The following is a 13,347-nucleotide window of genomic DNA, read 5'->3' as shown; positions in this document are numbered from 1 at the left end:
TATACTTCATTAATATTTCCTTCCCAGAGCTAATTTTTAAGTGTAAAATACATATTATGATTAGCACTTGCTAGAGCTACCCTACCCTCTTAATATTAATTCCTATGACAAAAGTGAGGGAATACCAAGTGCTTCAGGTAGGGGACGGGGCAGTGACCAAACAACAAGCATCTATCTCCTCCCCAAGTGCCTCCAAGGGCAAGATTTTTCTACCAAGAGGTATGGTACAGGAAAGTGAAATTGTTGCAGTATAAATCTCCTCTATAACATCAGCATGGTGGAACTGCAAACTGACTCCTGTATCTCTCCTCTGTATTAACCAAGCTATGCCTTTACCCCATGTAGCAACACATGCGGATTTGTTACAACATCATACACTGAAATCTGACTGTGGTCAAGGGAGTCCAGAAGCAGTAAAGGTGGTGCAATACACGCCACAAGTAAAGCTCTATGCAAAGCTCAGGCCTTGGCCCTTCCAGTAGAAGGAACTTGGTTATTTGAAAAGTCAAAACAAAACAAAATTCCAAAAAAACAAAAACAAAAACTCAGCTATAGTGACCTGTGATCAGCAGAAAACTCTGCCAGAAGAGACCTGATTCTCTTGTGGTAGACCAGATGCTGCTAAAATTCTATTTGGCCAAATGGAAATAATAGCTTAGATCAGGCTGCTGAGTCTTCCCCAAAGAGCACACACAAAAATCTTTTGTCACAGGGTCAGAAGGCTGGCAGAGGTAATCTCTCTAGACCAGCTGTCTGATTCCAGCAAGCCCTGCATATGTACCATTCCAGAAAAATGGGTGCCTACTATTAAAGGAGATTCCAGAGCCTTCTTTTGAAATAGTCCTTTCTAGCACCTGACTCCTGACCTATTGGCTACAGTGTACGTGCTTTCTTTCGGCCTCCATTAGCTGTAGTTGATTGAAAAGCATTCAAACCAGAGTGATTCCCAGCTAGGAGAAAGCAGTAGCAGAATTAGCATCAATAAAAGAGCACATCAGGAAGGACACACAGGAAAAGATTCAAAGATTTCCTACATTCTAACAGTCACCAGTTAACTAGGTTGAGTGACCAATAGCAATTTAAAAATATATAAACTCAGAAATGTCTTTTTCAAGACGTGTGCAAGATCTATGTGGAAACACTGTAAAAGCTTTCTTAGAGTCAGAAAAGAGTTCTGAGAACAGGGAGATAGATGTTTTGAAAGTGGAAGAACAACAAGAGATAGAAGGAGAGGAACGGAAAAGAATTGAGACATGTTATGTACATGCACCAGCTCCCCACAATGAATACAGTCAGTATGTGCTATCAACATGCACTAAGAGGAGTAACTTTTAAAAAGAAAAAAGGTGTGAATAAATTAAGACACGTACATATCCCGAAAGGAAGAAAGATCTAATATGTAAGCATAAACTTTCTTTTTAAGTACTGGGAATTGAACTCATAACTTCGCGCTTGCCAGGCAGGCACTTATGCTGCTGGGCTATATCCCCAACCCCTGTAAGCACAAACTTTATACAGGAATTAAACAACCACAATTTTTAAAATCTTGAAAGAATACTGACCACCGGGAATTGGCAGGTTAGTCAAAAATTTGTCAAAGCAAAACAAAGTTGTGATAATGGCCAAGAAAAGAAGGGAGAATGGAGGGAAGGACAGATTTACTGTACCAGATTCTGAAGTGCATGATAAATCCAAATGACTGAAATATTGTTTATTCAAAGCTTTGTAAATGGGGAGGGGAACAGGAGTTGAGGGAAGGTAGGGGGGATAGGGACAAAAAACCAAGTTAGATCCTGTGCAGGTACAAATTCTTTTTTTTTTAATTTTATCCAGTACCAGGGGTTGAACTCACAACCGCCTGCTTACAAGGCAGGTGCTTATGCCACTGAGCTAAATCCCCAGCCCCTCAGGTACGAATTCTGTATGATGAATGTGATTGTTATGTATATCTCAAATGTACCAATAAAATCTAATATAAAAAATTACTGTTTATTGGCACAGAATGAACAGAGGGGTCAATGGACTATATTGGCAAATCTAGGAACAGACTCAGCCGTAAACTTGAGTTCTGTATACACCAGTTCTGTACATCAATCAGGGAGAGAAGACCGAGTTCCTAAAGGTAAATGATAAACTGGACAAGTATGGGATAGGCAGACAGGTAGTACTTTTCACATACATCCATTTATTACAGAATATTTTAAAAGTAAAGGATAAACTTCGAAGTAGGAAACTAGGCAAAAGTTATTTTTAACAGGCCATAACACACATACACATACATACACTTAACAACTTTCAACTATGCTAGAAATATAAGAAATGCAAAATAAAACAAGTTGCCTATGTGTGTTTTTACTGTTCACTTATCAGACCCGTAAAGCTCTTAAATTATAGAACATTAACTTGTGAAGGAAGATACTGTCATACACTTGGTGGGCAAACCAGCAATCAATACCATACATAGCCCGTGAACACCTACACACCATTAATTCCACAGCTATAAATTTATCTTATAGAAATAATGATACTGATAGAGATTTATCTACAAGGCAGTTTAAGGAAACATGTATTAGCAAAATACTAGGAAGGACCTAAAATTGGAAATTAGTTATACAAGTAACAATATATATCCACATAACCTAATACTGGGCATTCACTAAAAGTATTGTATTGCTAGAAGTAGAAATTTAATAAAATCCGAAAATGTTCACAACATAAATTGAAAAGAAGCTACAAATTATTTAATATGTGACTTACTGGTAAAAAAAAAGGCACAAAGATATCAACAGATATAGAACAAACAGCAGCTGTTAACATTTGTAGAACCTCTTATAGGTCATTTTTATATCCTTTGTACTTTTCTGAGTTTTCTAGACCAAACTGTATTTTAGAGTAATTTTCCCAAAAACAATTAGATAAATTTCAAAGTTCTATCGGTTTTATCTGACTTCCAAAATTATGGCTAATAATGTTTAGTATTACTTTCTATATTTCTTGAATTTCACAAGATTGGTTTAATTTTTAAAAAATACAAAGGAAATGATAAGCCAAGGGTACTTCCTTAGGAAGCTAGTTTCTGAAAGTTAGTTAAACTGCAGAGAAATACAGGCCATGGGCCAACAGCTGGGCTCCCTCCGGAGTGATACTGAAGCCTCCTTCTGGCAGGGGGTTGGTATTTCCCGGCACCCAGCACCCAGTGCACAGTAGCTTAGGTGTTCAACAAATGCCAGTTCTGCTGAGTGAAAATACCACCACCGCCATTCGACATGCCTTTCCTTTCATCCTTCCCCCAGTGCCACGCTATTTAAAAGTGTCAGTGTTGAGTACAACACTGTCATGGTGGAATTCTGATCACCTAGAGTTAACATAATTATTTAGGCTCTCTAAAGTGCCACAGAAAAAGTTTCTGTCTAAAAACACTAACCAGAGTATAATCCATTCTGCAACATCAAAGAGAAAAAAAATTTCCTATTTTGGAAGTTCTTGTCCTAAGTGAGTTTTGTTTTACTTGTTTGTTTTGAGAGCCCTGGTAATCGTTTTGCATATGGTTTTAAAGTTAAAAAAAAACCCAAAACTGCTCAAGCATATTAACGTTCAGCAGAGTGGTATTCTTTACAGGGTTTAACTACTGAAGCTGGGGAGACTACACAAGTAGCTGTTGAACTGACCTCAAAGATTCTTAAGCATCTGCACTGACATGGGAGAAAACCCCGCAGACTTAACCTCCTCCCCTGGACTGCAGCCAACAATGCTTGGTTAATTAAATAAATTGAGTTCTAACTTCTTTCTTTTTTGTTCATATGTTCCAGCCCAGAGAATGAATTATTAAGACCTTAGAAGACCAAATTCCAAAAAGAAAGGAAAATGAAGAAAGTAGCAAATAATCCTTCAGTAAGCAGTAGTGGGCTGGGCATATGGAAGCAATCTAAATTATAGGCAGCAAGTCCAGTGGAGCCCAACCCAGTCGAACCCAGTCGAACCCAGTTTTCGCCTCTATAGAGTCTTGTACATATTTCAATCTTAGCACTTAATGTATTAGATGAAACAACCCATCTCATTAGACAAACCACACATTTCTGTGGGATAAGGACTTCACCAGTATGAACTCATTTAAGACCCAGTAAGGAACACACCAAGAAAATAAATCATCACTGCCAGGCATGGTGGCACATGTCTGCAACTTGGGAGCATGTTGTGAATTCGAGGTCAGCCTAGAGTACATAGTGAGTTTAAGGCCAGCCTGAACTAAGAGCAAGACTCGGTATAAAAGGAAAAGAAAAACATCTCATTCTCTAGCTGCTAAAATAAATAACATGTTGACATTATGTAGCATTCTTGAAGAGGTAATAGGCATAAAACCTTTACTTGAAGAGATAATTTTTAATAATAATACAAATAAATACCTAAGTGTAAGGTTAGAAAGAAGAAGAACTAGACGGCTTCTTGGCAGAAATAGACTCAGTTTATGAAGTTTACTGCAAAGGCTGGAAGGAGAGAGAGATCTCCTGATGAGAACAAGAAGTACCACAGTTTGGAGTTCATGAATTGTGAATTCCTAAAGCCCAAAGGAAGCTCCGAATTAAGACATGGTGTTATGGTTTAGACGCAAAGTGGGGCCTGGTCAGAGGGGGCGGGTCACTGGTGACCTGAAGGGCGTATACGCGGCCTGGCTTCTCCCTTCTCTTCCTGTTTCTGGCCACCATGACATGAGCAATTTCTTCACCTGGCCTTTCATCATGTTGTTCTGCTCTGAAGTCTGCCAAACATGGATTGAACCCAGTGAAACTGTCAGCCAAAGTAAATGTGTCCACAATATTGTGGGAGCCAGGTATTTTGTCCCAGCAATGGGAGAGTAGCTAATACAGATTTTGGTACTGAAAGAAGGGTCATTGCTCTGACTGTATTCTCACCTTGTGGTTCAGAACCTTTGGAACTTGTTTGCCAATTTGGAAAACTTGGGGAAGCAGATTACAGAATCCCTACGTTGCTATAAACAAAGCTTAATAGATGATTCCAGTTGAAGGTCAGAAGATAATGCAACAGAAATGTAGACAATAAAGTCCAGGCTCAATCAGTTTCGGTTGGAATTGAATCTGAGCCTGTGTATGTTTCACTTTGGCAAACTGTTAGTTTTACCCATATCCTAAGACCTTGTGTTTGGCTGAGTTTAAAGGTAGTGAGCTAATTAATCTGCTGGAGAAAATTTTGGCCATGCAATGTTCATGTTGTGGCATGGGTACTGCAGAGTTTCAGCCAGATTTATAATGAGAGTCAGGAGCAATAAATAGAACTGAGGGCAGGGGATTTAGCTCTGTGGCTCAAGCGCTTGCCTGGTAAGTACCAGCTCATGAGTTCAATTCCTTGTACCAAAAAAAAAAATCAGAACTGAGAGAAAGTGGAAAATCTTGCTGGTAGCCAGAAAGGAAGCACCTGTAATGTTGGGGCCAAGGAAAGCATGACTTCTGAAAAGATTAGCATTAAAAAGACCCAAATACTTTGCATCAGAGCAATAGGAAACATGATCTGAAGGCATCTTTGGAATCAGAAAGATATCACCCATTTTAGGCTCAAAGATGCAAAAAATGTTTATCTTTCATTTGAAAAGAGAGTCCCAGGGCATCCTGCTTAAGAAGGGCTGCCTAGGGAATTGGTTTCCCCATTCATTTCCCCATGATCTGTAAACTACCCAGCATTCAAAGGCCACCGTAGCCATGGTTAAAGGAGAACTGGCTACCACTCAAGTTGGCAGAGACCTTGGTATCATTCTCATGGCATTAGTTTTTCAGGAATGCAGAATATAAGAGCTGTGACATCTTGCAGGCTTCTATCTAGATTTCAAAAGAAGGCCTAAGAAGCCAGGCAATGCACTCCTGACAGGGTAGTGTGTTAAGCTGAGAATGTGAAGCCAAAGGTGCAGTGGAGACCCCAGGAAGCTGGAGATGCCGGAAACATGAATCATCTACTGAGGCAAGCCACAAGTAGGGAGCACAGTCCGAGTTAGAGAGACTATGTGATCTGCAAGCAGCAAGACCATATGGCAGGGCTGTCCAGGCCCTTCGGAGTTCACATCTTGTCACAGGTAGCCCCGGGTGCTGGACATGAAACTAGGATTTAGTGTTGCCCTATTGACTGAGTTTCAGTCTTGCTTTGGTCCCATCCTTTCTATCCCCCTATTTCTGTTTTGGAATGGGAACGTTTACCCTGCGCCATTATATAAAATATTTAATTTTCTTTTTGATTTTTGCAGGGGCTCACAGCTGAGTTTGTCTCAGTCTCAGAGAAGACTCTGGCTTTTAATAGTTGGTTAACTTTGGTGACTCTAAGAGATGAACTAAATGCATTTTACATAATGACATAGTCATGAACCTTTTGAGGGCCACAAGGAGAATGTTAAGGGTTAGATCCTCAAAGCCTCATGCTCAGAGGTACGGCCTGGTTGGAGGGGGTAGCTTCCTGGGAGTGTGATGTGGCAGGGTGTATTCATGGTTCCTCCTTTCTCACTGTGTTTTCTGGGCCATCCTGGTGTGACCAGCTTTCTACAACCACGTCTTTCATCATATATTCCTGCCCTGGAACCTGTCAGCGACACACTGAACATACTGAAACCACAAGCCAAGGAGAATCTTTCCTCCTTTAAATTGCAGGTGCCAGGTATTTTGTCCCAGTGACAGGAAAGCACTAATACACATGGTCAACATCAATCACAGAGTAATAACAAGGGGAGAAGATATCTGAGAAGTACACTCTGTATCACACACACCCTCTCACACACATAAAATTCTACAGTGGAAGAACTAAATGTTAGTCCTCTTCCAAGGTCCTATCTTCCTGGCAAGGGCCTGACCTGTCCTTTCACTGGCAAAACATAAACATCATTCAGATCCTGACTTTCAGAGTCAGGCTCTTGTTTCAACAAGGGTTTGCAGGCAACAACCACATGTATTTATAGAGCCACCATTGCATAGCAGCATCTCCTTGCCCACGGGGGGCACTGAGAAAGCCATGCAGTTTGGATGGGCATCCTGCACTTCCCGCGATGGGAGCACAGAGAGCAGAATGAGGCCGTTCACCGGTTTCAGCCCCGGCTGTGCGTGAGAATCACCTGGGGAGCTTCCAAAAGACGCAAGTGCAGAATCTCAATCCAAACCAGTTAAAGCAGAATTGCGAAGGGTGAGGTTTATGTATTTTGTTAAAGCCTCATATAGAATTATCATTAATTGTTTTTCAGCACAGTAAAAGCTTTTTTAAAAAAAAAGTCTTTGCTCAGATAGAAAACTTGTTTTAATATATTCCATGAAGAAGAGATAGCTTTGGTTATAGAAGACTGGCAAAGATACTGATAATTATTAAGGGTGGGTGATGCATAGAGTATTTGATGAATTATTCACTGTACTTTTATATTTGTGAAATTTTCCAGGATAAAATTATCTTATTGTATTAGCAGAGATATACATCTGTTATCACATCTCCAAAATATATAAGTGTATGTGTATAATGTGTTTAACATAAAGTACTTTTTAAAAATATATTGAAATAAAAATTTTGCAAGCAATTTTAATGTGCCTAGTTCCACCAGGAACCACTAGGCTGTATCACTGATAGAGAGGTAACTGGACTTGGAAAACCTTTCAATTAGCAAGAGGAAATCAGGTAAAAGCATTCTACTCAGTCCTGTGGCAAAACAGCAGCAGGCCTCCTCCAGTGGGCAACCATCTCCTGTTTCTGCCATGCACGTATCTGCCTGAATTTAGAGTCCACACTCACAAGTAAACTGTAGACAGGTATGGAAGCATGCACACACTTGTGTGTATATGATTTAAGATAACACTGCATGCAATCGGTAACATGTAATTAAAAACACTATTTCTGGTAACATTCCCTATGATCTAACATGCTTTAGATCACAAAAGCATTCCTTACAAGTGGTCTTGGGGCTCGGCCTTAGGGTTTCATTTTCAGGACTGGTAAATTCCTTACCCACATAAGTGATTTATGGGCAATGCTGCTTAAGAAGACCCTGAATAATTTTTATTTTCAGTACTGGAGATTGAATCCAGGACCTCACATAAAGTAAACAAGAGCTCTAGCATTGAGCTCTATCCCCAGCCCTTTATAAAAATTTTATTTTGAGAATGACTCACTCAGTTGCCCAGGTTGGCCTTGAACCTTCTGCTTTAGCCGCCCCAGTAGGTAGGATGTGCCCCTAAGCTGACCTGAGTAAATTCTTAAACCAGGGGCTACCAGTGGGACGAACGAATAAAACAACCAAACACTTAATGAATTGAAAAATGCATCACAACACCCATATTTAACCTCCAAATCGCCCAACTCACCTATTCTTCTCCATTTCATTGTGAGTTGATCTGAAAGACAGAACAGTAAGAAATGAGATTATTCTCATGTTAGAGGACTATTTTAACATCAATACAATTTTTTAACTTCTTTCTCTTCAGAGTTGGTAGGACAGAAGGGCAGGGAAAGGGGGGAAAAGTACCACTGGGCTCTACTAACGAAATCAGAAATCTACTTGGAAAACTAGACAAACGTAAATATCTAAAATAGAGTTCAAGGAGCAGTGCATTTCCTAGTGGAAAAATGGGAGCTGGGGGTTTAGCTCAGTGGCACGAGCACGTGCCTGTCAAGCACGAGGTCATGAGTTTGATCCCTGGTACAAAAAAAAAAAAAAAAACTAGTGGAAAAACAATTGTTTTTACAAAGGACATAAAAGCGTCTACTTATACAAAGTAAACACACACACACACAAACAGTTGCACAATGCAATGTGAATTTGGGTTATGAAACATGACAAAGCTTTCTTTATACTAAGGGTAAAAAAATGAAGCTAATATTCCAACCCCACCCCTGCAGTGTTTTTCTAAGGGTAACATACACCAAAATTTTATGTTAAATTGACTATAGGACACCAATTTAAATGGTAAAATAATCCTCTTTCTCAAGCTCCCAACTCCCTAAATTAACGATCCCATCACAGCTCCTGAAATACACTTGCTGAATAGTTACCAAGTGATTTTAGGAAGGGTTTTCCAACATAAAAACAGTAGGCTGGCAAAAGCATGTCACTGACTAGTACTACAGATGAAATAAAATTTTTTTACCATCCTGTCCTTGGTTGATCCCTCTATAAAGTGGGAATAAACATGATTGTCCATAACCTACTCAACAAGTGTGGATCAGTGAGGCAGCCACTGTGGTAGTGATTACAGAGCTTGGAAGAAGGGTGTGGCAGGTGAAATTATATTATTACTGTGTTTATGGCTGACCTCGAAAATAAGGTCTGGTCTAAGAGTTTATGGAGCGGTTTTCCAAATGCCACAAGTCAGTCAATGTAACCCTCACTCACCCACCTCCTCCCCAACACTTGTGAACATCCCAACACTTGTGAACATGAGGAATCTGCCGGTCCTACAAAAGAACTCAATCTTGACCTTTCTTAAGGGAATTCTGTCCTGTAACCAGTTAAGGAGTTTACTCCCCGGCTTAGGTCATGAATTCTGTGGGGACCTAATCAGCCGCGACAAAGTCTCATGGTGGTCCTGCAGGAACCCTGCCTTGACTGTCAGGACACCATCAGCAAGTTCACGCACACCACACCCTGGGAGTGATGAAAGTGCGTGGCTGTGCGTGGGCAGAAATTTGTCTTAAAATGGGAAATTTCTACACTAGCATTAAAACGTCTCTTTAATAGGCCCCTGGAAGATCAATTTTTACTCGTGAGGAAAAACAGATGAGAAAATGACAGTATTTTCACCTTTAGAGTGCTAGTTTTCTAGATAAATGATATGTGGGCCTCAAAATTGGTTAATTAAAAAGTTTTCTACGGCTGGGTGTGGTGGCGCACACCTGCGGTCCCAGCACTTGGGACGCTGAGCAGGAGGATTGCTGTAAGTTTGAGAACAGCCTGAACTTCACAGAGAGCCTCTGTCTCAATAAGACAATAAACAAACTAAATAAAATAAAATAAAAGTTTTCTACTGATTTTCTTGGTTGTCCCTCATCCTTCTTGTTTTTTTGTCTGAGACAAGGTCTTGCTATGCAGTTCAGACTGGTCTTCAGCCCACCAGCCCAGGCTGGTCTCCAACTTGCAACAATCCTCCTGCCTCAGCCTCCCGAGTGCTGGGTCTACAGGTGTGTGCCACCACACCTGGCTTCCCTCATGCTTCTTTATTCACATTTTTCTTCAAGTTTAGTTCCTTTAGTGGCCAGTAGAATACCACAGTCAACAGGAACCTGGCCTGTGCTATGAACCTTTGGCTTTCAAACACGTGGCATTTTACTTTTAACTGGGAATAATAAGTTCAAAGTCTGATAGATTTTAAAATGGATAAAAATATACAGTATCTGATCAGTATTTCTCTGTTGAACTGTAGACCTAGCACCATTCCCAGTAGGTAGAGGAGGGGAGGGTGAATATACCATCACGCAAGGTACTCATCAAAAAATTCTAGATTCGGGGCTGGGGATTTAGCTCAGCGGCACAAGCGCCTGCCTTGCAAGCAGGCAGTCATGAGTTCGATCCCCGGTACCGATAAAAAGGAAAAAGACAAAAAACAAAAACAAACAAAAATTCTAGATTCTTTGAAGAGATGTAGATAGGCAGACTGATATTTATATAAAATTCTGAATCCCCAAGATAAAGTATATAATAAATCTCACAGGAAACCTACTCTTTCTAAACATTGAAAGCAGTTCCAGAAATGATTCCTTTCCAGTGGTAAACACAGGGTGTTTTTAAAGGTGTACTTCTACCTAATGTTACTAATAAGTGCTGCTTTGCTAAAACAGAGTTAGTCATTAATAAGAAGCAGGCTTTTCAAACATGGTTAGGACACAGCTATCCTGTCACCTCTGTTTATGGGTAAGCATCTGTATTTTTGATTAAGATATTATAAGAATATATTGATAGCTTGTGTCAAAACTATTTTCCATGTGAGTACTGAAGATTTGATAAATCCGGATTCACTGATAAAGGACACATTTCACCATTTAAAAATATATTCTGATGAAAAGATAACTAAGTCAAACTACACCATATCTAAGAAATGAGAAAAGTCCTTGGCTCAAAAAAACTCCTGCTATGGGTCAGCTACATAGACATGGTCTTATAAAAGAACAAGTCCTGAACCTCCTCTGTCACATGTGTGCCACAGCCTGCTTTACTATGGAACACAGCGTCAGAGCTGGATGTGATGGTGCCTGCCTGGAGTCCCAGCTACTTGGGAGGTGAAGGCTGGAGGATCACTTAATCCTAGGAGTTTGGGATGAATCTGGGCCACATAGCAAGACCTCACTTCTTAAGGAAAAAAAAATAAAAACAAAGTTCTAGATTTCAATTCTAAATAATTACTAACTCATTTAAAAAATCAGTAAGAAAGAAAACAAGCTTCTAGTAGTTCTCTGGAGAGTTTCAAAACAATCAATATTCACAATTCCATTTGTTCTTATTGAGTTTTTTTCTTCCTTTTTTGCTTTTTAAACAAGCAGCTGTTAAACAAACTGCACTTCAGTTCCCAAGAGGCTTAATATAATGGCTAAATCTTTTTTTATCATCCAAAGAAAAGTACTCTTTCAGACTCTATAAGAAAAGAGCACAGCATTTTCAACCCACATGAACAGGAATAAACTGCTATCCGAGTCCTATAAACCAGCAGCAATCTTTCTCCTGTCCCTCATTCAGTTCAACATTCTACTCATGTGTGGCCTTGGATATAAGGCTGACTCAAACCCAGAGGTCAACCAACTTTCTTGTTGTGTCTGCTTACTCCTCAGGTAAGGGACATTCCAAACAGGGTCATGAAGGAAGTGATCACACTTAAAACTATACAGTCTTGCTGTGTGTGGTGGCCCGTGCCTGTAATTCCAGCACTCAGGAGGCTGAGGCAAGAGGTTTTCTGAGTTCCAAGTCAGTCTGGGCTACCCAGTGAGTTCAAGAACAGTTTACATATGGAGATTCTGTCTCAAAACAACAACAAAAATCCCAGCAAAAAAAACAAAAGAGCCTATCTGTTCTTGCTTCATGTTTAATTGATACCATCTCTAGATTTTAATCAGGGTTTCCCTGAGAGCCTTACATTACTGAATTAGTATTTATTAGACAGCCTCAGTCTAAACATAGAAGGCAAACCACACCCATTAACAGAAGCTAGAACATTTCTAAAAGTCAGGAATTGTGGCCACTTTTCAAGAATAATACCTTTTTTGGTTGTGTTTTTTGTTTTGTTTTGTTCTTGTTTTTGTCTGTCTGAGGCAGGGTCTCACTATGTAGGGCAAGCTGGCCCTGAGTTCCTTTTGCAGCACAGGCTAGTTTTGAACTTTCAACAAACCTGCATCTGCCTTCTGAGTGCTAGGATTACAGGAATGTGCCACCACACCCAGCTTAATACTGGTTATTAAAGAGAAGATGAAGAATTCACTTCTTGAAATTCTCAACTTCATTATTTTTCTTTCTTAATCACCTTTTTGGGACAGCATCACTTCTCTTCAACAGCATCTCTTTTTCTACTCCTCAAATCAGTATATCCCTCTATAACCCTCCTGTGAATCTTAGGGAAAAAATAATTTATATCAAGGTATTTTAGCCTCAAGGTATCCAACAACTTCAAATCATGAGTGGTCACTATGTTTGTGAACTTATGTTTTTCCAGGAGAATAAATTAAGAGGCCTCAAAATTCTTCCAAACAAATTTTTAAAAATCACTACTGTAACAAAATCCACCACAGTGTACTTTATTTTGGATGCCTTTTCATAATACAAATTAGCATTAACATCCCCCTTCAACGGCCCAGTACCCATGCACAGGACTGCTGACTACTGCCTGCAGATTACTGTTGAGATGACAGGACAAGGAAATTCACCAGGTAATTACCGGGTTCATCCTCCATGTGCCTTCTTAACCAAGAGTGTGTTACAAATGTGCTGCTCACATCCTGTGGTTCCACCAACATTAAGGACCGTGGAGTGAACCAAGGACAGAAGTCACAAGAACAAATGAATTTTAGGTTTAAGTGGGAACAGCCTAATGTTGAGGGGTTTGTATGAAGCCTCAGAGGCTATTCGGATAGTTACCTGCAGTAAGTTAGGTATGAGGGTGAGAAGAGACAAGAATGCTAAATCAGTGATACAAATGTCAATGATTTTGATTTACAACTGAAGGGACTTAATACAACATATTTCCTACCTTATATTTTAAGGGTAAAAAGGGAGCAATAACATTAACAGAAATATTTACACATATAAGGAACTATGCTTAGGATTTCATTGACCATTAACCAAATACTTTCGAGTAAGATTCATAGATTTTAAAAACTTTAAGGCAATCTATGAGGCTA

The 13,347-nt window shown here is 39.8% G+C and overlaps 1 protein-coding gene across 1 annotated transcript in view; it reads right to left on the bottom strand.

Moving 5' to 3' along the window:
• Positions 1-13,347, bottom strand: part of Mxd1 (MAX dimerization protein 1) — a 28,223-nt gene that overhangs the window by 13,258 nt on the left and 1,618 nt on the right. Inside the window, exon 3 of the mRNA XM_003469030.4 lies at positions 8,334-8,363. Coding sequence (XP_003469078.2) covers positions 8,334-8,363 — 30 coding nt within the window. The remainder of the gene's footprint in view (positions 1-8,333; positions 8,364-13,347) is intronic.

This window comes from Cavia porcellus, unplaced genomic scaffold (assembly GCF_034190915.1).
Source record: "Cavia porcellus strain 051 isolate PalLab524CR breed Dunkin Hartley unplaced genomic scaffold, mCavPor4.1 scaffold_18, whole genome shotgun sequence".
NCBI lineage: Eukaryota > Metazoa > Chordata > Mammalia > Rodentia > Caviidae > Cavia > Cavia porcellus.
This window is presented reverse-complemented; position numbering and strand designations above follow the sequence as displayed.